Below are 27,665 nucleotides of genomic sequence, written 5' to 3' on the forward strand. Positions count from 1 at the left end.
GACATGCTTGCACTGATCCAGGGTCCAATGGTCAGGGGTATAGCAGAGGACTCTGGGCCCTACACATAAGCAATCTCTGTGGGCCCCTTTCCTCTCGAAAAACAACATTTTCATTCCAGGCTTTCAAGGGCCCCCCCCCCACCCAGTGGGCCCTGGATAGTCATTACCCTTTATCCGCTCATGACGATGCCCATGCCAGTGGTGGCGTGTTTTACGCCACTCCAGCTAATGCTTGATATTGTCATAGTGATCTTAAGCTTGTGAGCAGCTGCTCAGCCATGGAAACTCACTTTATGAAGCACCGAACCCACAGGCCCAGTGCTGATGTCGCTTGTAGAGGCAGATTAGAACTCAGTTGTAAATGAAGCCAAAGACGGGAGGTCATTTTTATGTGTTTCAGCACTTGGCGATGCCCTCTGTGTGGCTTACCACTTCATGGCTGAGTTGTTGTAGCTCCTCAACGCCTCCACTTCACTATAATAGCACATCCAGTTGGCTGGGGCAGAAATTTCACATGCTGTCTTGTGGCAAAAGTGGCATCCTATGACAGCCACTGAGCTCTTCAGTACAACTGATTCTGTTTGTCAATGGAGACTGCATGGCTTTTTCTTTACGCCCCTGTTAACAACCTGAACTAAATATTTTGGAGGGGTGCCCACGTTCCGTCATGTGAAAAAGTAAATACCCCCTATGAAGATTGTTCATCCTAATTTTTCAAGATATTTGAACAGACAAGCAGCAGATCTTCATGCAAACAGTGCCTACAGATACAGGTGATACACTTGAATAAAAACACAAGGAAAATATGCCCTTTCATTGATTTATTCAACAAAAATATCAATAGATAGAATACTGGGAATAAGTAAGTCTACTCTTGTCCTCAAATGCTGACATCACCCCATTTAGAAGATACAACTTCTTGTAGGCAATTTGCATAACTGCCCACCAGTCCCTGATATCGACTCAGTGAAACTTTGGACCACACAATTCCTTCATTTGCAAGACGTCTGGGGGTTTTCTTGTATGTCCACTACACTTCAATGGAATTCAGATCAGGGCTTTGACAATGCCAGTCCATAACCCTCCATTTCCACTTCTCGAGTCATTCCTTGGTGGATTTGCTATTGTGCTTTGGATAATTATCACGTTGAAAGGTCAACTTTTCAGACAGGTGGCCTCATAATCTCCTCCAGCACACTTTGACATGATGCAGAATTCAGACCTGACTCAATGACTGCAAGCTACCCAGGCCCTCAGAAAGCAAAGCAACCCCAAGCCAGAACATTTCCACCACCATGCCTCACAGTTTGTGCAAAGTTCTTCTCCTGAAATGGTGTCTTCAGTTTGTGCCAAACATCTGTCTGTGATTCACCTGTGCAGAGCACATGGTCCCTGAAGGCCAGTTCGATGGAGAACTGTCGTCTCACCCTAATGATCTTTTTTTGGACAGCAAAGGCCTCTTCCTGACGCAACTTGCATGCAGGTAAAATCGGTTCAATCTTTCTGATTAGTTTTAGTGATTGGCAATAACATATATAATGAGGTTATTAGAAATAAGCTTGATGCATTAGGATTAAATGTCAAGCTGGAGGTAAAGAATTTAGGGGTAACTATTGACTGTGACCTGAATTTTAAATCACATATTAATCAGATTACTAGGACAGCTTTTTTTCACTTAATATAGCAAAAGTTAGACCTCTTATAACATTGCAAGATGCTGAAAAATGAACTCACCCTTTTGTTTTGTAACGCACTCCTCTCAGGACCACCCACAAAAAGACATCAATCGATTGCAATGAGTGCAGAATGGAGCTGCTAGAATCTTAAGTAGGAAATGAAAATCCGAGCACATCACACCAGTTCTGATGTCACTACACTGGTTACCAGTGTCATTTAGAATTGACTTTAAAATCCTGCTTATGGTTTACAAAGCCTTCAATAATCTGCTCCATCTTATATTTCAGAATGCCTTACACCTTACACTCCAAATTGCAACCTTAGATCTTGTGAAGGATGGCCCGTCGTTCATCCCGGCCAATACCCCCACGCCGCCAGGTGGAGCCCTCCCTGCAGCATGGAGGTGCCCCGAATGCCAGCAGGGAATTATGGATGTTGGAGTTTTCCTTTACAGCCCTGCTGGATACCATCCATCCATTCTCCAACCCGCTGAATCCTAACACAGGGTCACGGGGATCTCCTGGAGCCAATCCCAGCCAACACAGGGCACAGGGCAGGAACCAATCTCGGGACGGGTGCCAACCCACCCCAGCCTGCTGGATACCATGGGGGCCAATAGAAGGCGCTGCAGGGAGGAACAGTGACTATTTTCCCTACGCCCCGGAAGCACACATGGACAAGGGGAATGACGTGCTTCCGGGGTAAAGAAGAAGGTTTTTATCTGACCCGGAAGTGTTCCTGGTCACGTGGACAGAGAGGGCAAAACACTTCGTGGGTAAGGACTATAAAAGACTGAAAGAGACACCAGAGCGTCGAGCTGAGCTGGGTGGAAGGGTGGCAACGCGTCTGGGAGTTGGAGGATTGATTTATTGTGTTTATTATTGTTTGGTTTATGAGTATAGTGGAGGAGAGGGTGCTTTGTGCAGTGTGGCATTTAAATAAAGTCATCATTTGGACTTTTACCTGGTGTCTGGAGTCTTGGACAGGGGTTCAAGGGAGCGATACAGCCTTAAACTGTCACAATCTTCAAATGAGTGTCTGCTCAGAATTCCAAGAGCTAAACTTAAATGAAGTGGTGAGGCGGGCGGGCGGCCTTCTGCTGTTATGCACCTAAAATCTGGAACAGCATGCCGATAGGAATTCGCCAGGCTAATACAGTGAAGCACACTGCTGAAAACTCATTACTTTAACATGGCTTTCTCAGAGCTTCACCTTAGTTAAATCCCGATGCTCTGTATATTCAATTAATTATCATTATTATTCATGGTGGCTCCAAAATCCATACTAACCCTACTCTCTCTTCTGTTCTTTTTCTAGTTTTCTGTGGTGGCAACCTGTGCCACCACCACCTAATCAAAGCACTGTGATGTCCTTACATTGATGGATTAAAGGCCACAAGTCCACGTGACCGTCATCCATGAGAACCCTGAATACCATGAGGAGTGATTGAGGTCATTGATGTCAGGTAGAATGCCTAGAGGGGGCTGAGTGGTCTCGTGACCTCGGACCCCCTGCAGATTTTATTTTTTTTCTCCAGCCGTCTGGAGTTTTTTTTTTGTTTTCTCTGTCCTCCCTGGCCATCGGACCTTACTTTTACTCTATGTTAGTGTTCCCTAATTTTAATTATTTATTTTGTCTTTTTTCTCTTTCTTCATCATGGTAAACATTTTGAGCTCCATCATTTGTATGAAAATGTGCTCTAGAAATAAATGTTGTTGTTGTTGATAGTAGCGCTTTGACACCAACTGTGGCAAGAGTTACCTGCCGATCTTATGGTGAAATTCTTCTCTTCTTAGAGATTATTTATCAAAACGGTCAACTCTTGGGCTGGTCAGTCCTGGACAAGTTAGCAGTCCTTCGAAATCTGTGCCACTTGTAGACAATGTTTCTTACTGTGGAATGACGGAGTTCAAATAATTTGGCAATCATTTTAAATTTCTAGTTAGAATCCTAGGCATCCACAACCTTCTTTCAGAGGCCCTAGGAAGCTCTTTTGATTTTGACATTATGACACCAGAATATCAATGAGGATGCCAGACTCTCGAGATCTGCAGATTAAATAAGACACTCGGGTGCACCTGCGTACTCACTAAGGAAGTTCAAATCATTGGCACCTCGTCAAGAACACCTGATCCTAATTTGAGGTATTTGAAGGGTGAGAAATGTAGGGGTGCACTTATTTTTTGCATTTCTGTTCATTTAGATCCTAAGAATGAATACACCATTTCAATTTTATGCACCATTTGTTCAAGTAGAGACCCTTTATCTGTAGAGACAGTTTACATGAAGATGTAACGTTTGCCTGTTCAAAGATGTTGAAAAAGTCAACCGGCTCCATGGGGTGTACTTACATTTTCACACGACTGTATACGGCCAAGAGCGTGTGGTGCAGTTCAACAAAGGGATTAGGCCGCAAAACAAACTGAAAAGTCTTTGGATATCAGTGTTCTGGGTCCTTCTTGCTTCTATCCGCACCTGGGTCTGTCACGGGTAAATGCTCTCCATCCAGGAAGTAAACCATTCATCCATGTAAGCCCAAAATGGGTGAATTCCACCGCTCCCGAGATTCAAATCCCGGTGATGGCCAGGGTTCTATACGTTAATGGGGCTTACGACACACACTGTCCGCTCTGTGTTCCAAGTGTGGATTTCAGGTCTTAGTTTACCAGGAGACAAACCACCTGACCCTCCTTGAAATTATGCCACCCTTAAAAATAACCAGAGAGATATTTGGCAGAAGCACAACAGGCTGGGAGCTGACAGAACTGCTCAAGGACACAAGCGGACATGTGAGGAGGACCAGAGACACAACTGATCTGTACACAAGTCGTTGTATTTTTTCCAAATTTTCCGTGAAGGAAAAAAAATGGGGCTCCTTGTGATGATTTCAAGAAGAGCATATGCCACTGCTGGACAGGCCGGTGCCCATAGTGGAGGTAAAATATTTAATTAACAATGCAAATAATCGTCTTAGACAAGAGGTTTACTTGTCAAGGAAGCCATTTCACGGTCACATTCAGAATGCACGGCTTATCCATTAGACACAGAATGTTCTGCTTGTGTTAGGGAGCGAGTAGGAGTTCATTCCTATTGCGGCGAAACTGCTATTTATTTTTTTCTCAGCCACAATAGACAGATGGAGCGCTCAGCTGTCAAATCCGTCTCACAGGTGGTCTGCTGTGCTTGGAGAGGCCTAACGGGGACTTGTGTCTCCATTCGTCCTTGCTTATTTTCTCCATCATCCCTTCTCTTCCTAAATCTTCTTACCTGCCGTTCCCCTTTCCTTTATGGTCATGCCCGTTTTCCCTTTCCCTAACCTTCCCGTTTCCATTACCTCTCTGAATTGTCCTCCTTGTCATCATTTGTTTCTGTTGAAATTCTTTCCGAGCGCATATTTATCAATCCTATCCCAGAATTACTGCTAGGAACTGCACTCGTAAAATAAAAGCATGAGTGCTTTTCATCAATCAACATTCAAAAAACACTTCTTAAAATCTTAGCAAAAGCACCCACACTTTTATTTTACGAGTGATGTATGAGAGACTTATTTTTTACTTTTTAACTTAATATAGGCGTGGTTTTTAAAAAGTATATATATATATAATTGAAGTTGCGTTCACGCTAGGTGTTCCCAGTTGGCTTCCAGAGTTCCATATTACGTTCTTCTCTGTGCCCTAACCCCTCATCTTATCTTTATCCAACGCCCTGGGAGTCTCTGCCTCCCTTCCTGAACATTCTTGGACTGAAGTGTAATGCCAGTTTTCCAGGGGGTTCATGGAACTCCGCTTACCTCCCTGGCATTTCAACATCAATTACTACGTCAATCATACGAATAACTCGAGGAAAACTGGCGATTTGCATTAGTGTAGCTTGCTTGAACGTTACCTCACATGGAGTGGTGGGGAAAATGTATAAATATGCGTATGACCTCATGCTTTGTAAGGGCATTCAAAGTCTGGCACAAATTGCAGATAATGGGTAACGAAAAAAACAACGTTCCCAACACTTTCATTTCGACTGACTAACGGCACATGACTTCTTTGTATAGATGGAGCGCGACTTACAAGATTTGCTGAGAATGTTATTCCATCTCTGTCATATCGGAATCTTTTTACAAGTTCACTGTTGTCCAGGAGTTCCAAAAACATTCCACTTTTCTTGGAGTGTGCGTGCCTCATCTCTGCTTGAATGCCATCTTGTGACAGCTTCTAGCAATTTAAGACAGCTCACTCCTGAAGAAGTTAGGAATTGTTTCCTAAATTAGGAAAATTGCTACAATTCTTTTTACCCTTACTTCCGAGAATAATTCCAAATTGACATCATTCTGAGATATGTTTTTAACCAGTTAGTACCGGTGAGACACTTGATAAATGGCCAAGTTTTGTGCTTAGGAGATGAAGTTTAGTGTCGGTTTCTTGAAACTAAATGCAAAAGCAAAGTCGACTTTCACTTACCACTACCTATGATTTTGTGATTTAAAAAAATCATTGAATGGATATTCTACATAACCCGTAGTGAAATATTTACAACACTAGACAAGAACAATTGCAACCTGCTCCGTGTTGCTCAAACATTCAGACAGACATTTCATTGCATTGTGTAAACGTGACAATAACTCTGAAATTAACGGATGACACTTTTTTTTTTTTTTTTAATCAAAGCAAAACCTTAACGTTTCTGAAAAAGCCAACGCAATCATACACCCGCATATTGTTACTAAGTACCAATGAAACAGAATTAAACATGAATTTTTAGAGCATGCAGAGTCAATGTTCAGAATAGGGTAGGTAGAGGAAGACCGCAGAGTGAGGGTGTTATTCTCCTTCCCTCAGCCTTTTCATTTGAAATCTTCCTTTTCACAGTTCGTACCTGGCGCCTGTTGTCCTTCTTTGTGGCCATCCCAGGGGTCGCTGTGTGCATGCTCAACGCCTGGCTGAAAAAACAGCACCACCAGGAGATGCCCGAGTTTAAGCCATATGCCCACCTGCGCATTCGCACCAAGGTAAGCTGCCTGCTTCTCGACTGGTTTTTAAATGTGAAAGTTTTGACTTCCTTTCTTTCTAACAGTTGGACATTTCTATTGTTTTTTTTCCCCCCACCCATGTTGTTCACCAACTCACCTGACCCAAATCAACAGCCATTTCCGTGGGGTGATGGCAATCACTCGCTCTTCCACAACCCTCACACCAACGCTCTGCCCACTGGTTTTGAGAAGCCACGTCACTGAGAAGGCACCTGGACCCTGCTACGTATTTCTAAACTTGTACTGTAATAAATAACGGATCCTAGATGAGCAAATGTTTCTTTGTCATGTCTCATTCCTTAATGAAGGGCTGCTGTAGTAGGAGGGGAGCTCAATGGCCAATTGTCAGACACACCTGAAATTATGAAGGTACACCCTGACCATCCAAAGCGGGGGTCCCCAGCTCCAGTCGGTTTTCACTCTAACCCTTTTTTGTTTTAAAAATGAGTGCCCTGTTTGTGCTGCTAATTAACGTCTTGTGAATTAATTTTAATTGAATTGGTTTGTTAAGATTTCTTCATCGTTGCTCTGAATTGTTTCAATTCTTTCCTTAAACGGCACCCAAACAGAAGTGAAATGTGAAGTGAGGGAGCCAACAGAAGATCAACTAAGTCAGGGTCTCAAACTCCAACCAGCTGCTTAATGAGGGGCCGATTCCTGTCGTTAATTAAACCCGTTCTTTAATTTCATGGCTTTGTTGCTGCTCTTGTTGTGCAATAGCAGACATTTCTATAATTGTTGATTTTCTCTTTTCCAAGAGCAGCACTGGTCAAATGTTTTGGGGACCTGAGCAGACCAACATTCCTGAGACCTTCATCGTTCCTTATTTTCAGATATTGTATGATGGACACCAATTTGTTTTGGTTCATTTTGTATCTCATTATTGTTTGGCTTCTAATTAAGGAAAAAGAAACAATTAAGGGGTCTGAGTCTTCAAGAGCAAGTCAATGAGAATTAGTTAAAAAGAAGTTAATTAGCGCCAAAACAGGATACTCATTAAGAAAAGGATTAGAATGAAAACCTGCAGCCACGGTGGTCCTCCAGGACCGGAGTTGGTGACCCCTGATCCAAAGCACTGCTCTACTTGAAGGTGGGCTCCACTCTGGTCTGCAGTGACAACAGGTAGATATGGTCTTGTGCACAGAGTACGCTAACATTCTTACTTGTATAGAAATCCCTCACTATATCAAGCTTCGACTGTTGCGGATTCTATATGTAAGCATATCTAATTATATGACACAGATTTTTTGCTGGTTCGTGGATTTCTGCAGACAATGGGTCTTTTTACTTCTGGTACATGCTTCCTCAGTTGGTTTGCCCAGTTGATTTCATTCAAGGGACGCTATTTGCGGATGGCTGAGAAGCTACCCAATCAGATCACGCAGTTAAGTTCCTGTGTGCTAATTAGCTCAGTGACGGAGCGCTGAATTCAACTGCGCTGTGTTAACCAGGAAGTCTCGTCTCACTCATTCAGCATCAACGTGTTTCACTGTGTAAAGTGTTAACTTTTGTGTTTATCTTTGTGCATAGTCAAGCCCTTCGTTACGTCTCCAACACAATCTGCTCCTGATACTGCTTCAGGGGCTGTGCCCAAGCGCCAACGGAAGATGCTAACGACTGCCGAAAAGGTAAAAGTTTTGGATATGTTGAAGGAAGGGAACAGCTACACCGTTGTAGGACGCCACTACGGCATCAATGAGTCTATGATTCTTTTTATTTAAAAAGGAGGAAAAGAATATAAGATCTACGGCCGCAGTGTCCTTTAACCAGGGCGCAAAACGAGTTGTAAGTGGGCGTAATAAGGCGGTAGTCCAGATGGAATCTGCTTTAGGGATCTGGATTGAAGACTGCCAGAAGAAGAACAACGGTGGTGCTACACAGTCGCCTGAAGAGGCTCCTTTAGAAGAGCTGTAACGCTCTCCTTTGTTATGCAGTAAAATTAAACTCATCATTATCGGAGAAGTCGTTTTGTTATTGTTGGTGAGTAACCATAATTAATTTTCTACGTACAGTACTTAGTACATGTACATACGTTTAGTGTCACTGTACTCACATTTTACTGTATGCAATTTTTCTTGCATTGTACATATTTATTGCTGGTGGCCTATCGTAATGGTTGTAACATACGAGATGCTCGATATCTTTAAAATAATATTTAGGTTTTACTGTATATAAACAGTGTGTTTACATACACTGGTGCTTGAAAGTTTGTGAACCCTTTAGAATTTTCTATATTTCTACATAAATATGACCTAAAACATCATCAGATTTTCACTCAAGTCCTAAAAGTAGATAAAGAGAAACCAGTGAAACAAATGAGACAAAAATATTATACTTGGTCATTTATTTATTGAGGAAAATGATAGAAAATTACATATTTGTGAGTGGCAAAAGTATGTGAACCTCTAGGATTAGCAGTGTTTTCAATCAATGGGATGCCAATCAGGTGTTAGTGGGCACCCTGTGTTATTTAAAGAACAGGATCTATCAAAGTCTGCTCTTCACAACACATGTTTGTGGAAGTGTGCCATGGCATGAACAAAGGAGATTTCTGAGGACCTCACAAAAAGAGTTGTTGATGCTCATCAGGCTGGAAAAGGTTACAAAACCATCTCTAAAGAGTTTGGACTCCACCAATCCACAGTCAGACAGATTGTGTACAAATGGAGGAAATTCAAGACCATTGTTACCCTCCACAGGAGTGGTCAACCAACAAAGATCACTCCAAGAGCAAGGCACACGTGTAATAGTCGGCGAGGTCACAAAGGACCCCAGGGTAACTTCTAAGCAACTGAAGGCCTCTCTCACATTGGCTAATGTTCATGTTCATGAGTCCACCATCAGGAGAACACTGAACAACAATGGTGTGCATGGCAGGGTTGCAAGGAGAAAGCCACTGCTCTCCAAAAAAAACATTGCTGCTCGTCTGCAGTTTGCTAAAGATCACGTGGACAAACCAGAAGGCTATTGGAAGAATGTTTTGTGGACGGATGAGACCAAAATAGAACTTTTTGGTTTAAATGAAAAGCGTTATGTTTGGAGAAAGGAAAACACTGCATTCCAGCATAAGAACCTCATCTCATCTGTGAAACATGGTGGTGGTAGTATCAGGGTTTGGGCCTGTTTTACTGCATCTGGGCCAGGACGGCTTGCCTTCAGTGATGGAACAATGTATTCAGAATTATATCAGAGAATTGTAAAGGAAAATGTCAGGACATCTGTCCATGAACTGAATCTCAAGAGAAGGTGGGTCATGCAGCAAGACAACAACCCTAAGCACACAAGTCGTTCTACCAAAGAATGGTTAAAGAAGAATAAAGTGAATGTTTTGGAATGGCCAAGTCAAAGTCCTGACCTTAATCCAATTGAAATGTTGTGGAAGGACCTGAAGCGAGCAGTTCATGTGAGGAAACCCACCAACATCCCAGAGTTGAAGCTGTTCTGTACGGAGGAATGGGCTAAAATTCCTCCAAGCCAGTGTGCAGGAATGATCAGAAGTTACTGGAAACGTTTAGTAAGGGGGGTCACAGCAGATACTGAAAGCAAAGGGTCACATACTTTAGTCACTCACTAATATGTAATATTCGATCATTTTCCTTAATAAATAAATGACCAAGTATAATATTTTTGTCTCATTTGTTTAACTGGTTTCTCTTTATCTACATTTAAGACTTGAGTGAAAATCTGATGATTTTTTAGGTCATATTTATGCAGAAATATAAAAAATTCTAAAGGTTTCACAAACTTTCAAGCACAACTGTACATAATTTCAACGAATCTTACCTAACATCTATGAGAATACAAAGGGTTTATGCTGTATAACTGTGCAGGAAATGTTTATAAGAGTGTGGGAGAGTTTATAAGGGCTTAAAATATATAAAAATAACCATATAAACATATGGTTTTTACTTCACGGATTTTCACCTTTGTGGGGGGTTCTGGAACGCAAACTCCGCGATTGAGGAGGGATCACTGTACTTGCTAATCAACATGCAATACATCGTCATGATTAGTAACTTTACTGATCGCTTCCTAGTATCTATCTATCTTTCAGTAGAACTGTCATTTGCCAGAAATAAATTTCATGGTCCACTTAGAGAAAGGCTGACAAACTCAACGTTGTTATGTAAAAAAATAAACTTTTAATTAAAAAAAAAAAAAAAAAAGGAAATTTCAGGTGAATGAGTGGCAGCTAATCTAAGCCAGCATGGGAGCAAGATCTTCAAATTTCTACATTTATCTACATCTGGCACTTTTACAAGGCTTTCTTTTGGAGGTTTCCTTCTGCCCAGTCCACTCGCCACTCATCAAAGTCCAGTAACGTGTGGTCAGTGCACCAGCCAGCCTTCTGCAGAGCTAGGAAACGGAATGAAGGGGTAAAAGCAGCGGCAAAAAACAAAAGTTTAACGAAAGAAACCCCCAAAGACCTGTGGGACTCACCGGTTTGGAAATGGGGGAAGGCTACATCAACCAATCTGTGCGTCTCTGTCACCAGTCTCCAATGCTGATCATTAGTGGCAGCTGAAATGAAATCACAGACGGGGAAACTGTCAACATGCATTTAAAAAATAAGAAAGGGGGAAACGGGCCGAGGCATAGAGGGTCAAACACGGGCAGACAAGACATTATGCAGGCCTTCAAACCAACAGACACACAAACACTGACAAACATAATTAAATATGCCAGCTCCTTGCCTTGAACAGAAAAGAACATAAAAAAAAACACAGTTCAGAAAAAAAAAAAATCCACCCCCAGAAAGGCACAAATGGCAAGGATGGTCTCAAATAAATGCTCGATCAATAATGCCTCACCCGAGTCAGCGACGTCTCTGCACCTCTGAATTGCTGCCTTGTACGGCCCAGGGCCTGAGGCCTGCAGTTCTAGGAAGAACAACAGAACGTAGGCATGGAATCCTGCCTGCAGTTCATCAGGTGCCCCTGCACCTGAACTCAAGCAAACCAGCACTCTGCCTGCAGGAACACAGAAAGTAACAAGTCAAAGTATGTAAATGCACTCCCTCATGCTAACAAGACTCACAGAAACCCTGACCCCTGACCTTTTATCTTGTCCACCCCAATGATGTATTTCTTCCCGTTATCCTGCAGTGCCTTCTCAAAGTCAGATAAGCTGCCAGAATACAAACACAGTCAGGGACAGGGAAATGGGAATATACACAGAAATTGGTGCTGCTCTTGCTGTGGAGCCTGACAGCTTTACTTGATGCCCCACATACCTGCTCACCAGATTTCCAAGCTTGGTTCCGAGCTGGATCTCGAGCCTCCTTCTGAAACCTGTCCACAAAATAATGACAAATTCCGTAAGAAAGGCACAATGTGCAACATCCAGGTGTGACGATGTGGGTTCTGGCTCCACACTCCCATGGCTGTTTGGGAACCCTTGAACCCAACCCCGGCGATAATGTTACCGAGTGAGCTAGTCAATGGAGGCAAATAATTCCAGCAAGGGGAAGGTAAAAAGTGCAAAACAGTGCTTTTATTAAAAAACAGTCCATCAAAACAAAAGTGTTCATAAAGTGCAGTCCATTCAAAAGTTCATTAAATAAATAATCCATAAAAAGAACGTGGAGGTTAAAATATTAAGAAAAAACAATCCTTTAAAACGAGAGGTTAAAATCTTCTTTAGGAAACAATCTTAAAACAATAACAAATCCGGTGCATCGTCTATTAGCGTCTCACCTGCTTATCCCGTTTGGGCCAAGCAGCAGGCAAGACAGCTCTCTGCAGCTGCCTTCCTCTACACTTTCACATTCGAGACTGGAGACCTCCCGATCCCTGGCTCCGGTATGGCACTCATCCCAGTCCCGGAGAACTTGGTTTCCCACAACGGCCAGGTCACTCACGTTGGGGATTCCCACCACCAAGTCTCCCGACTTCCGCTGCCTTTCAATGGCCTCTCTGCGGCCAGTCGCCTTCCCTGGTCACTCCCGCTACCTGATCGCTCAGCGGGAGCGACATCAACACAAACACGTGGGTGTCGGCCTAACACCCAGCTTCCACGCAGCTGTCCACGAGCGCTCATTCGCTCGCCCGTCCGCTCGCTCTTCGCGGCTCTCTCTCTCTTTCACCGACCTGCTTCCTCTCCTGCTCCCGGTAACCTCCGTCCTCTCCTTTCCTTTCTCTCTCCACTTTTTTCCTTTTAAAACCGACTCGCGCTTCTTTTTAAAATGTGAGGGGCCATCACAGCTGTAGCATAAGCCACGGGAGCAATCACGAATGTGGGCAGTTCCTCACCTGTGCACACGGTGAGAAACGCCCACATCGACGACTGCCCCGCGTCTCGCTACAACATCGCCCCCCCTCACGAAGCCGCCTCGGGTGCGGTGATTATTTAAAATAAAATGGCCTTCGCTCAATGAGCTGTGGACCCATAACACCACACTAAAGTGACCGTGCTTGTGTCCATTTCAAATAAAAGCCCCGTTAACATTCTGATAACATAATAAAAGAATATAAAAGGGGCAATAGGGTCATTCTAGGACCCTACCACAACAAACAGACTCAATTTGTCTATTGTTCCAAAACAAATATCTTCAATTTACCAAAAAAGTGTTACCACAACCTGCCATTTGAGGAACCAAGGAATTGTGTATCATAACTAAATTACCTACTTAACCCTGGGGACTACCGAGTCATAGCCCTCTGCAACCTTTCACCCTCCAAACGTATGTACACAGCAACAGTACCTGGAGAAGACAATGGCAGAGAGCACCAAGACCACCTGAGCTGAGAGAGAGAGAGATAGATAGATAGATAGAGAGAAAGAAAGAGAGAGAGCAGAGAGAGAGAGAGCGATCCATCTGGTCCTAACTGCTTCTGCAACATTCACCTTCCCAATACTCATTTGGGGTCTCTGGCCAGAGCCTGATATGGACTGTACACTTAACGATTCTTTAATACAAGCTCAGTTTTTTAATTATTATGTTGGGATTGTTATTTATTGTTGTAATTTTTTTTTCTGCTGTTATGACAGTACTTTAAGATGAATTCAACTTCTACAGTGCAATTCCCAGCATTTAACCTGGTCCATTCGCAAAGCTAACACTTCCTTCTAGACACACAAATTCCAAATTTGCCTAGTGTAGGTGTGTTAATGGGAGGGCCGTGTCCCATCTTTGTGCTCCATGCTGACCCTAAACCTCATTAAGCAGGTTTGAGAATGTTATGTCTTGGTCATGAAATTCAGAAAGAGATGTTGCCAGCTACATGAAAGCTCGTTTGTATTATCGTCTCTCCTCAATGTAACTCACAGAAGATTCAATGCTTGCTATATCAATGAATAGTTTACACAAATACACACAGAACGCTACCACTTCTGGAGTCCAGATGCAAAGTCATTTTTAAAATGCAAGACTGAAGAAATATCTTTCAGCAAACTTGCAATGGCACATGGTTTTTGCTGCCTGGTTATGCTACAGTATTTGACTAGGGGATAGTAAACCATAATTTAACAACTTTATGAGTTACATGGATTGTGTTTACAAATAGTGAAGGCAGGGGTATTGCACACATCATAACACGGGTCTAAACTAACAAAACAAAAAAAAAATGAATATTTTAACAGTGTTTGCTCCACCTTCACAGATCATGAAATTCTTTTCCAGACTTGGTGGATCCCTGTGTTTTGTGTGCACATTTAAAGGCACAAAACAAAAGAGAGACAGAAAGCGAGTATTGCTTCTTCTTCTTCCGGCTGCTCCAGTTAGGGGTTGCCACAGCGGATTATCACGTTTGATATCCTCCTGTCCTCGTCATCTTGTTCTGTTATACCAATCACCTGCATGTCCTCTCTCACCACATTCATAAACATCCTCTTAGGTCTTCCTCTTCTCCTCTTATCTGACAGCTCTATCCTTAGCACCCTTCTCCCAATATGCCCCTCATCTCTCCTCTGCACATGTCCAAAGCAGCACAATTTCACCTCTCTGACTTTGTCTCCCAACCGTCCAACCTGAGCTGACCCTCTGATGTCCTCCCTCGTCACCCCCAATGCAAATCTTCCCATCTTTAACTCTGCCACCTCCAGCTCTGTCTCCTGTGCCACCGTCACCAATCCATATATCACAGCTGGTCTCACTACCGTCCTGTAGACCTTCCCTTTCACTCTTGCTGATACCCCTCTGTCACAAATCACTCCTGACACTCTTCTCCACCCACTCCACCCTGCCTGCACTCTTTCACTTCTCTTCCACGATCCCCATTACTCTGTACTGTTGATCCCAAGTATTTAAACTCCTCCACCTTCACCAACTCTACTCCCTTCATCCTCACCATTACACTGACCTCCCTCTCATTCACACACTTTTCTGTTGTGGTGGTCCTACAGATCTTCATTCTTCTCATCTCATATCTCCACCTCTCCAGGGTCTCCTCAACCTGCTCCCTACTCTCACTACAGATCACAATGTCATCAGCAAACACCACAGTCCACGGGGACTCCTGTCTAATCTCGTCTGTCAACCTGTCCATCACCACTGCAAATAAGAAAGGGCACAGAGCCGATCCCTGATGTAATTCCACCTCCATCAGTCCTACTGCAGACCTCATCACTGTCACACTTCTCTCGTACATATCCTGTACAACTCTTACATACTTCTCTGCCACTCCCGACTTCCTCATACAATACCGCAGCTCCTCTCGAGGCCCCCTGTCATATGCTTTCCCCAGGTCTACAAAGACACAATGACACTCCTGTCCTTCTCTGTCCTTCTCCATCAACATTAAGACCACATGCCAGTTTTACTCCTCTTGTTAAAATACAACTGCAGATAGGGGGTTCCTGCTAGACTTGATATATGGTACTTTAGTCAGTTTTTTCAGTCTGTGTTATTAGTCTAATAGATGACAGCTTGTTTATTGTTAACTATTTTTCTCCCCATATAAATTAATAATTAGTATCTGTCTATCCATTTTCTTAATCTGCACTAACCCAAATGAGGATAGCAGGACATCAGTCACCGAGCTGGTTTTACCGTAGACAGGATGCCAGTACACTGCAATACACACTCACAAACTAAATTGAAGCAGATATTCTTGTACGTGGGAAAAATGTTTCTGTCTAGGAGACGCCAAGCAGACGAGGGACCCTACAAGCAAATGCTAGACAGGTTATGAAAGTGGGTTCCCGCAGCTTTTCCATACTCGACCCATGATCCTCATTCATAGTGATGAAATATTAAGCTGCTTTGTTTAAACGCAATTACAGCATTATGAATAAAACAGCAGGTTCAACTCTCTCATTATTAATGAACTGTCTGCACTAGGGATGTCAAATTAGCAAAAAGTAAGATTTGAATAACAAAATTGAAAATAATATTCAAATCTGTTCGGACACACTGGCCGATACATGTGTACCTGTATATACTTTTTATAGATTTTAGTAATAATGGCTGCAGCAGCAGTCACAGAAAGAACAAACATCAATAGAAAATAAAAAATAAACAAATAAATAAAATGCTAGTGGTAGTCAAGCAACTGTTATTTAAATTAAACAGACATCCAAATCCCAAGCATGTGTACCCTAAAAAAGTGATCAGCACTGCCATCTTGTCTTCACTCTAATATTGACATCTGGGTGCAGAAGTCCTAGCAGGACAGCTTAAATGCTTATGAACCACACACACTTGCCACATTATTTGTAAAATTTATTTACATTTTTTTTTTTAAATCCACGGTGTGTGTGCAAAACATGGCACCCTTATGCCACTGTGACTTGGGTTTCGTTTGTAACACTCGGATGGTGTCCTGTGCTACAAACGTATCGTGACGTGACTCGCTGCTGCATGAACAACTGTTTTGCAAGGGCACAGGGCACCTTCCCTAGGGAGAGCTGAGTGACAGGGGTGGCGGATAAGTGGCTGTGTTTTTGCACCAAACTGGCAGAGTGGTTTGAGGTCAGGAGGAATAGGAATTAGTAAAACAGCAACAGGGTGAGAATAGCGAGAGAAGTAAAAGAGCAGGAAAGAGGCCAGCAGGTTAGAGGAGGACTTGCTTTATTCTTTTGCAGGTGTTTAATGGGCAAATAGCAGGATACCATTTATATCTCAGCATCCAGAATAAAACGCTAGTCTGCACCTGTGAGGCAGAGCGGTGGATCTGAGGCTAGGGATTTGTACTGGTAATCGGAAGGTTGCCGATTCAAATCCCGTAAAATGCCAAAAGTGACTCTACTTTGTGGGGCCCTTAACCTGCAATTGCTCCGTTCTGTGTATGACATTAATCTGCATCCAGCCTTGCATGTAGGCCCTCCAACCTGCAGGGAAAAAAACCTGGGGGGATGGTAGCAGAAGCAATTTAAAAAAAAAAAAAAACCATCACACTGTTGTTTCATTCCATCTAAACTGGTGTGGTGCGGAGGTGGCTGCACTCGGGTCCTAACCTGGGATCCTGAGTTGGTTTGTCATGTGCCATATCAGCGCCTGCTCCTACCCTCTCTCTCCTGCACCTGTGGATTCACAATGAAAAGCAGGATTATCACAGTCAGGATTTGTCTACTTGGTTTCCCCCTTTAGAGTTGCAGTAGTATTGTAATACAGGTGGCCTGAATATTTCAAATTACACCTCACTTTTGTTTAGCCAATGGGTGTCAAACGAACAGCCACATATGATGGGGACCAATTCTGGGACACGGCGTGTTGTCTGATACTAAGAAGGCTCTTTAAAGTGGGAATTTGTTTAAAATAACAAAAAAGGAAAATTAGTTTTATGGCAGTTATTTTCCCCATTTGTTTTAATGAGAAAGCCATAACATTAAACAGTTATGGATCACAGGTTTATGAGTGAAACCAAACAGGATTTGATGCTGAATGAAACTTTTAGGGCACCAGAGAAGCAGTTTGAATACACTTGTAGATTAAAGTGCAGAGCTGCAGGATTGGGGGGGGTGACAACAAAAAAATAAACAAAGATAAACTGTCCCAAAATACACTCTGAAGGGGTCTGACTCTACATTTTACAAACAAAGATCACAATCATCAATCTCTCTATATCTAAAAAATCCAACGTCTCTCTGTCCACTTTTCACAACAGAACTATTTAACGAATTTAGATTTCTTTTTTTTCTATAATTTGCTTGAACATTCCAGTTGATTTTGCAACTTCTCTCATCACACTAAGAATCATAGTTCATTTGCAGGAGAGATATATTCGCGCTAATCTGAGACAGAGGATGCGGGCCGAGGGGGTGGAGGAAGCGTGATGTCAGGAGTGGGGAGCCAGGCAGGGCCCTCCTCAGTCACGCTCCAGCCTCAGGGCGTAACCTTAACTCCGCTTAGCTAGCAAATGAGAGAACTACTTAACGGATTTAGGATTGGGCTTTTCTTCTAGAATTTGCGTGAACTTTCCAGTTGACTTTGCGACTTCTCTCATCTCGCTAAGAATCGTAGTTCACATGCAGTCTGATTCTTAAACTGGAAGTGTGTAAATGATCTAGGACACGGGTGTCAAACTCCAGTCCTGGAGGGCTGCAGGTTTTCATTCTAACCATCTTCTTAATTAGTGACCAGTTTTTGATGCTAATTACAGTGGAACCTCGGTTTGCGTGCATAATTCGTTCCGGAAACGTGCTCGCAATCCAAAGCACTCGTATATCAAAGCGAATTTCCCCATAAGAAATAATGGAAACTCAGTTGATTCGTTCCACAACCCAAAACTATTCATATAAAAATTATTAATACAAAATATAAAGTAAAATAAATAATGCAAATTAACCTGCACTTTACCTTTAAAAAGAATCATGGCTGGTGTGAGTTTCTAAACTCATGTGGGATTCCACCCAACGGGACAACATGCGGAAGAGCGTCCCAAAGCAATCGCAGTCTCCCAGCGCTGTAGCAGTTCGCCGTATAAGTGCATCCAAAAAGATCATAGACATGCTATAAGCGCCTGTCGTCAATGGGTCATACAAGGAACATTATAAAGATCCCGCTACAATAAATAACAGCGCTGTTGCTGTTTCAAGCTGAATGAAGCTGGTGTTAAAGTACTGAGACTCAGCTTCGTGTTTTGGGGAGCAAGATGGGGACTCGCACTTCACAGCGCGCACACACACAGTCACAATGCTGTAGTAAATATGAATGAGGCACACAGACTCAGACGGAGAATAGGAGACGATTGCCAGAGAGAGAGAGGCGCTGGGCGAGCAAGCGAGCTAGACAAGGAGAGAGAGAGAGAGAGAGAAAGAGAGAGAAAGAGAAAGAGACGAGCTGGGCGAGCGAGATAAGGAGAGAGAGACGCTGAGCGAGCGAGATAGCGAGATAGAGAGAGAGAGACGCGCTGGGCGAGGGAGCGAGCGAGATAAGGAGAGAGACAAGCTGGGCAAGCGAGCTAAGGAGAGAGAGAGAGAGAAGAACCATCAGCTCAGTTGTGATCAAATGATGCTCAGCAGACAAAGTGTATCCATACTACTCATATTGCAAGACATCGCTCGTTTATCAAGTCAAAATTTATTAAAAATTTTTGCTCGTCTTGCAAAACACTCGTAAACCAAGTTACTCGTAAACCGAGGTTCCACTATACTTCTTTTAATTAACTTGACTCAGGCCCTTTAGTTGTTTCTTTTTCCTTAATTAGCAGCCAAACAATAATAATGAGACCCAAAACAAGCCGCCACATCACACAATATCTGAAAATAAAGAAAGTTGAAGGTCTCGGGAAGGTTGATCTCTCAACTCGCCAAAACACTTTGACGATGTTCTTATGAAAAACAGAAAATCAACAGTTTTAGAAATGTCAGCTGTGGCAGAACGAGAGCAACAACAAGCCGTGGAATTAAATAACAAATTTAATTAACAGCAATAATTGGCTTCTCATTAAGAAACTGGTTGGAGTTTGAAGCCCCAGTTTAGCTGGTCATCTGTTGGCTCGTTTCACGTCTCATTTCTGTTTGGCAGCATTTTAATGAGGAAACGAATCAATTCAGAGGACTGAATCCTTCTAACAGGGCTATTAAAATGTGAATTAGCAGTGAAAACAGGTCACTGATTAGGAAAAGGGTTAGAATGAAAACCTGTAGCTGCTGCGGCTCTCCAGGCCTGGAGTTCAACACCCGTGATCTAGGAGGTCAACACAAATTAGAAAGGTCAATGGGAGATTAAGTGCCCATGTCTGGTTGGAATCAGTGTGAGCTACAAATAAGTACTCTCAGTATTAACCACTGTAGGATCAAGGATGCTTGTGCAGAAGCTGTTCCCACCCCCACCCTGAGATGATGGACAGTTGAACATTAACAGCTTTTAAGACTTTTGGAAGTGAATACACAGGTAGTGAATACACAGAAAAATATAACAAAGCAAAACAGTGTAAATGTGAAAGAATTAGAAGGGTATAATAGGTTTTGCAAATGAGAGGATGCCAGGATCAGCTGACTGAAAGGTTATCAAGGTAAAATTCATCAAAATTAAAATGGCTTTCTTACGTACTTGGTAGCACAGGTTCTCTTTGATTGGCTTCCACGGGTGTAAGAATAGAGCCTTCCTTCAAGTAATGGTAGGTCAGGATAGAGAGACGGGCCTGGTTGAGGGTTTCCATGACCACAGAACACACCGCTTGATAGTTTGAGAAAAGATGGAGGCCAGTGAAGAAGAAGTAAAGGACAAAGGTCAATCTGTCAGGTGAACAGGGGAAAAGTGTTAAGAGATCTTAAGAATTCTCAAGTCACAGACTAAGATGTTCATTAACTTGATGGACACTCACATGATGTTGTCAGCCACAAGAGGAATGATGAGAAGGCTAATAAGCAGACCAGCCAGATTAACTAGAGTCTCCTGAAGCCAAGAAAAGCCACATACAGGATTATGGGAAATTAAATTAGGCTCATAGCTTGAAATATTACAGCCTCTTGGTAAAAGCTGCTAGATGTCAGCAAGCAACTTGATTCACACCCACCTGGCTTCCATCCTTTGCAGAAACATCTGCCATATTGTCTCTCCTTGCCTGGTGGACCGTGAGGGCAGCTCTTGTGGCACCTCCTGCTACGCCCACTAAAGACTGCAAGAAAAGGAGATGGTCTCAGTTTGAAGAAAGTTGATCTTGAAAATGATGGTGTAGGACAGTAGCAGCCAATACCTTAAAAATTCCAGCTGTGCAAACGATAAGAGTGAAACATGCTGGGAAGGCTGGGGCTACAATCTCCATGAATATGGCAATGTCGTTAAGGACGTCTGCAAAGAGCCTGAAGAAGAGATGCCATCCATTGTCAAATTAGATGGAAATACACGGAAAACAGGAACAACCTGACATGCCAGGACAGTTGGGCAGCAGTTTAGGAATGACTGAATAAATTAAAGCATATAGAAAATAGAAGCAAGTTGTGCTTAAGAATAATGAGATGGCACTTAGAGACCTCCACTTCTTGGCATCACAGTCCAGCTTGGTCCTGAAATACAAGACAAGTTCACAACATTCTGAGCTGAGTTGTGTTCACAGGTTAATACAGAAGCACAAATGGGACGTCTGCTTTGTAATGGCACTTACCCTTTTTTCCAAGCAAACAGAATCCTTCCCAGCATTCCAGTCCCATCTGTAACAGTGACACAAACATCCCGTTTAAAAAGTAAAACCAAAGCAAATTCCAGTGAGGGCACAAACATACGCTTTCCTTACCCCTCAAGATCCATGTAATTGTTGCTCCGGCAATGGTAGCCTCCTTGTTTCCAACACCAACACCACGCAATGTGGCCTGCGTGGCTAGAGTGCCAGTGATGCTGCTGGCAAAGGCCTGCAAAACAAAGTCTTGTATTAAAGAGATCCCTGTCCACACCGCATTGGGCACACAATTCACAAACGCTTACCTGCACCGTGTCCCACAGCTGATAGCTTAAATAGTCCTCACTGACACTCTCTGGGTAGCCTTGGGGCAAGAAAACACTCTGCGATGGAGAAAGTATAAATTATAAACATAATACACAAGGGAAAAAGTTACATGCGTTTATGAAGGTGTACATGGGTACTCACAGTGAAGGCATCAATGAACGACCATGCCCTTTTCTTCTCATCATTTTGCTTCCTCTGAACCGATCCAGCCTTTTCCATATATTGCCAGCTCTCCCACGAGCCATACCGCTCTGTGGCCAAATGCATGGTACTGTCCCCCGCCATTGGTCAACTCACCCTGTTTTTGAATCATAAAGAATTCTTAGTCATGGCATTCATACCAATATTAAAATTTTTAAAAAATCTAATCTGTCTGGCACATGACTTTCCCTTCATAATCCTTTGACTTTATTAGAAAAAATGCTGCAGACCGATATGTTCTGATGTTGAACGAAAAGGAACAGCAGCTTATTTCTTCCACTTAAACAAAAATGTACTTGCATTATTTTGCACAGGTTTTGCCTGCCAATAATTACATACAGTACATTTGTGTGCTTTGATAGTCTAGCTCAGGGGTGGGCAATGTCAGTCCTGGAGGGCCGCAGTGGCTGCAGGTTTCCATTCCAACTCAGTTGCTTAATTAGAAACCAATCCTTGCCAATCTCAGACCTTATTTAATTTGATGGCTTGTTAGTCCGTTGGAGATGGTGGCACTGACCAGAAAGCAGGAGACAGAGCTGGAGGTGGCAGAGTTCAAGATGCTAAGATTTGCATTGGGTGTGACAAGGATACTTTGGTATTGGTACTCCTTTGGTACTGTCTCTCTCCGGAAAACCCTTGGGTACCGTTGGTTTGACTTTGCGTTGCTCATGGAGTCCTGAATGAGGCACATGACCTGTATTGCGAGGGAGCGTCAGTTACGGCCGTGTGGCTCATTTCCCCAAGAGTGATCCAGCTCGTAAGATCCTCATTGTTGGGGACCCGTGCGGCTGGACCAGGCCAAGGGGTTGCCCACGTAACACCTGGCTGCGGCAGATAGAGGGTCATTTCCGGAGGGTGGGACTGGACTGCGTGTCTGCCTGGGGTGGGGGGGTTGCCAACCGGGATCCAGAGTTGTTTCGTTGTGTAGTGGGTGCGGCAATGCGCTGTACCAATGCATGCTCCCCAGTTTGACTTGACTTGTGACGAGGATGGACATGATTAGAAATGAGGACATTAGAGGGTCAGAGCAGGTTGGACGGTTTGAGGACAAAGTCGGAGAGGCGAGATTGCGCTGGTTTGGACATGTGCAGAGGAAAGATGCTGGATATATTGGGAGAAGGGTGCTAAGGATAGAGCTGCCAGGGAAGAGAAGAGGAAGGCCTAAGAGAAGGTTTATGAATGTGGTGAGAGAGGACATGCAGGTGATGGGTGTCACAGAACAAGATGACGAGGACAGAAAGATATGGAAGAAGATGATCCACTGTGGCTACCCCTAACGGGAGCAGCTGAAAGAAGAAGAAGAAGTTCTTAATGAACCAAAATGTGGCCTAATAGAAGGTTTACGAAAGAAGAAGAAGTTAGGCTGCACAATGCAAGGTTCTTATATCGTAGTTTGTTTCTTTTACGAAGATATTGTGCAAATCATTTGAAGCCTAAAACGTATAATTTTCAGTCTGTCAGATTTTTCTATTATTTATTCATTTTTATTTTTTTTTACTAAATCAAACAGTGCACGACTGCGGTGGGTTTGGTTTCTGCCTTGCGCCCTGTGTTGGCTGGGATTGTTCTGCTCCATCAGACTCCCGTGACCCTGTAGTTAGGATATAGCGGGTTGGATAATGGATGGATGGTTCAGTGCATGCACACTATGCGACTCTTCAGTTCCACCCAGGGGGGGTAAACGTTAACATTATACAAAGTTATTGTCTGTTATACCTGCATTTTTATCACTCTTTAATTTAATATTGTATTTTTTTTTTTTAAAAGGTGTGCTGCTGCTGCTGGAGTAGGTGAATTTCCCCTTGGGATTAATAAAGGATCTATCTATGATGAACACACACAGATGTAAATGGAAACAAGCAAGATGGAGAACTGCTGGCTGCTTTGTCATTTACATCTTATTGCTAATAAGGTGCCATTAAAACACTGAATGCAGCCGTTTACAACTGAAATAAGCAATTAAGGGTGGGGAACCTTAACAAGGGAGACCACTAAAATGAAGAATCAAAATGTCACTTGAGCAGGAAGTGCTTCTTCATCAGCAATAATTGACTTCTCATTAAGAAACTGACTTGGAACAACAAACCTGTAGCCACTGCGGCCCTCCAGGACCGACATTGCCCACCCCTGGTCTAGCTAGCGAGTGAGAGGTTAAGAACGCAACTGGCGTGCAAACAAATTTTCAAGAACTGAACAAAACGTACACATTTAAAATTTTGTACATGTTTTAGTGTTGGCAGAATGGCAGAGCTAACGCGCCTGCCACACAACACCAGGGTCTGTGTAGTGTTTGCATGTCAACACTTATAGATTGATTAGTACCAGTGAGTGTGCTTAACTATGGATGATTACTGGTTTTAACACCGAGTACTGGGACGGTGCCAGCGATACTAAAAATAATAACAAAAAAAATTTTAGTCCTTCATGTGTTGTGAAGTAAATGACATCCATCTCCTCAGAGGCATGAACACTGACACTAGAGGGGCACGCATGCATGGGCAGCTTAACATTTAATGGCATACTCCACCCAAAATTATTATTTTGCTTTTAAATGTTATCTACTCCATTGTAGATCCTAGTGATGGCCAAGAAACAAACTTAATCTCAAGCTTCCATGCGTAACAGAGTTTAAAAAAAAAACTTCCGATACAAGATAAGTCAATGGTGACCTACAGCACACCATATCAAAACATCCATGGAAAAACAAATTGCATTACTGGTGTCCATGTGTGAAGCCATCCAGTCGTACGCTCACAACACTCCAAATACACGTATTTTTACTGAAATATTGCTAAATACGTCCCAGAAAAAGCTCTTTTAAACTTAAATGGCATGTGCGCACACATCGAAAGCTCATGCATGTCTGACTTTCTGAGTCTAAGTAAAGACTGTGTGCGTGTCAAGGTACTTTTGTACCAGGGTCTGGATACCATCCTAGAAAGCACAGAGTGAAAGGCAGGAATAATCCCTGGACAGGGTGCCAGTACATTGCAGGGGGATACACACACACACACACATCACAGAAAAACTGGGGCCAGTTTAGTATCGCCATGTCTTTTGACTGTGGGAAGAAAGCCATGCAGACAAGGGGAGAACATGCAAACTCTGCACAGTGGAGGACCAGCAATGTGAATATGTGCATATTTACCTGTTTATTGGATTCTGTTTGAAATTGTAATCCAAAATTGTCCGCTTTTTTTTGTTCCGATTCCTTTATTCAAATGCTACACTTCTGCTATTTTATAACACAAAACATCTCCAGTGTGGGACGACAATCTGCTTGTGCTGGCGATTCCCAACGTGGGGCGCATGCCCCACTCGGGGCAATTTGAGAATTTAGGTATGTTAAAATATTTATAAAATGAAACAGAAATTCTGTTAAAAATTATAAAAAAAAAATTTTTTTTTTCTTTTTTACAGAGACATTTATATATTTCTATAAACATGGAAGGGATGATGAACAACCATTTATTATTTTACAACCGGCTTGGATTTTTCTACTTAGAAATTGTTTTTACCATTAAAATATTATGAATTGTAACAATGATAACAACATTTTGCAATATAACAAAAATATATAAAATTACAGAAAAAGCTGTCATTAAAGTTTTTATATTTATGAATATCACATCTCTTATGTTTTCAAAACTGTATTTGCATATTTTTTTATTTTTAAACAGTTTCTTAGTGGTTTCTTCTACTATTCTTTCCCACTTTGTTTCCATGTTCGTTAGAAGCTTGTTTAGACCAAATTAATGACATTATGGGCTTCCTCCACTTGAGTAGGAGCTCACTTTATAATAGGTAATAATAAGGTATATGTTGCAGTGGGGGATATCATGATTTTAGAGGGGCTTAGATGGCCAAAAAAAAAAAAAAAGGTTGGGAACCACTGGCCTATGCATATATTGGCGATGCCATTCCATATCTTACTACAGAACTTTCTGACCCACTTAATTCAATTCTGTGGCACAGATTTTCAGAGCCCAGTTTGTAAACACTGGCTGTAAGGAAAGAAACAATGCGGGGCCCACTTTTCACCACTAAACTCCTGCTGGGCCAGTTTGGGATCGTCAGTCAACCTGAGCACCGCATCTTGATAGACTGTGACAGGGAAACCCCACACACACATGCGGAGAATGTGCCAACTGCACATACGATGATCGCGCATGGGATTGGAACCAGGAGGCTTTATCCATCAAGCTGCATTATAGCAACAAATATATATAACCTTTAAATCTCTCACTGGCATTTACGGCGTATGAATTTGTACTGAAAAAACTGTTTAATAATAAGAGGAATCTGAATCCTGATCCAGAATAGTGTGGGTGTGACACTAACATACACGTACTGATCGAAGTGTCCAATAGTGCAGTTGTATTTTTAAAAAAGAAACGTCGACGTTAAAGAAACGAGTATGACCTCCGGTGTGTCTCTCTCTCTCTCTCTACCGGTTTATCAATCATTTCCCGAGCTGTTCACCCCGGTTGGCCGGTTACTCCGCAAAAAGAAAGATTTTAAAACATTTTTTTTTTCTCATGACGCTTATCACATATCATACAATATGGTTTCACGTTTATAACCCACTATGACAAACCTGTGAAAATCCTTAAAGTACGGTAAGCACGGAAAATTCTAAACCTGAATATGCAGACAGCTGATGCTCTTTCTCGGGTCGGACTTTTCAGCCCCCTGCGCTCTCCAACAGACCGACGCGGCCCTCCTCGCTCGTTGCAAACGCACCCGCCTCTTTCCACGCTGGTTGGTTGCACCTCTTCCGGTTACTAGCATCGCCACGTCACCTCTGCTCCAATTGGCTACGCCATGTGCCTGCCTAGCGTTACTTAAGAGCATAGCTGATTGGATGAAATCAATAGCAGGCCTACTGATTGACAGGAAGAGAGAGAGAGAGAGAGAAAAAAAAAACCTCAGGTGGAGCGCGCGCGCGCGCGCGGCAAACCCTTTCTAGTTTCATTAATCTCGTGCGAATGAGCACCGCTGTTCAGATTTCCGAATATCTGGACAGTTTAATGTCTTTATTGATGAAGATAATTGCAAAATCTGTATAATCACATGTGAAATTTTCTTCGCATTTGATTTATTAAAGCGTGCGTATAGTACTGTATATCTTAGGTTAGGTTAAGCAGACTTTTATTATCCCAGAGGGAAATTTGTTTGTGGCAGTGAAGTACAAAACATAGGGCCTTGTTACACAGATAGTAGAAAATAAGCAAAGACGCAACAACTGAAAGCTAGTTTTATCGTTAAGTATACACACTCGAGATTAGAACAAAGAAAAATAATTGCCTTTAACAGTGCACATGATGCTGATTCAGAATTTTGCCACATCCTTTCATGTAAATGAATTCAAACTGATTATAGATAAAGGAATAAAAGACTTTTAAAAATCTGTAGCTCTTTACCCTAAATCTGCAAATTTAGGAAAAAGAGGATAACATCTGCCTGACAGAATTGTGGTGGCCTTCTTTCTAAGCCGTTTGTGCTACAACTCAGGGACAGAGGTCTACTGTAAACCAATAATTTTAAAGGTAATTATATACAAGATGTCATAATCAAACAGGTGGCTTTGTTTCATATTACTGTATATTGAAATCACTTACAGTAAATACATTTGTTAATTTTCTAAAGTAAAAAACAATTATGTAGGATATTCCATCCATCTATTATCCAACCCGCTATATCCAAACTACAGGGTCACGGGGGTCTACTGGAGCCAATCCCAGCCAACACAGGGCTCAAGGCAGGAAACAAACCCCGGGCAGGGCACCAGCCCACCACAGGGCACACACACCCACACACCAAGCACAATTTAGGATCGCCAATGCACATAACCTGCATGTGTTTGGACTGTAGGAGGAAACCCATGCAGGACATGCAAACTCCACGCAGGGAGGACCCGGAAAGCGAACCCGGGT

General features: G+C 42.7%; 2 protein-coding genes across 4 annotated transcripts; one reads left to right on the top strand and one right to left on the bottom strand.

Moving 5' to 3' along the window:
• Positions 1-4,429: 4,429 nt before the first annotated feature.
• LOC120536613 (cytochrome c oxidase subunit 6A, mitochondrial) lies at positions 4,430-6,975 on the top strand. The gene is made up of 3 exons (XM_039765022.1): positions 4,430-4,613; positions 6,540-6,679; positions 6,815-6,975. Exons 1-3 carry the CDS (start codon positions 4,544-4,546, stop codon positions 6,902-6,904), a joined length of 300 nt encoding a protein of 99 aa, XP_039620956.1. The 5' UTR covers positions 4,430-4,543; the 3' UTR covers positions 6,905-6,975.
• A 3,860-nt stretch (positions 6,976-10,835) lies between these two features.
• rusf1 (RUS family member 1) lies at positions 10,836-26,542 on the bottom strand. Of its 3 annotated transcripts, none has more exons than XM_039765023.1 (15): positions 26,371-26,542; positions 21,670-21,826; positions 21,507-21,584; positions 21,319-21,433; positions 21,190-21,235; positions 21,059-21,091; positions 20,782-20,887; positions 20,602-20,703; positions 20,410-20,480; positions 20,136-20,320; positions 11,934-11,991; positions 11,757-11,827; positions 11,512-11,670; positions 11,141-11,221; positions 10,836-11,056 (listed from the first exon to the last, which is right to left on the bottom strand). In XM_039765023.1, exons 2-15 carry the CDS (start codon positions 21,811-21,813, stop codon positions 10,956-10,958), a joined length of 1,350 nt encoding a protein of 449 aa, XP_039620957.1. In that variant the 5' UTR covers positions 21,814-21,826; positions 26,371-26,542; the 3' UTR covers positions 10,836-10,955. The 3 variants fall into 3 exon arrangements, with proteins under 3 accessions (XP_039620957.1, XP_039620958.1, XP_039620959.1); XM_039765024.1 differs by having other exon boundaries at positions 26,327-26,542; XM_039765025.1 differs by lacking the exon at positions 26,371-26,542 and adding an exon at positions 24,878-25,153.
• Between the last annotated feature and the right edge of the window lie 1,123 nt (positions 26,543-27,665).

The sequence above is a fragment of the Polypterus senegalus genome, chromosome 10 (genome assembly GCF_016835505.1).
Source record: "Polypterus senegalus isolate Bchr_013 chromosome 10, ASM1683550v1, whole genome shotgun sequence".
NCBI lineage: Eukaryota > Metazoa > Chordata > Cladistia > Polypteriformes > Polypteridae > Polypterus > Polypterus senegalus.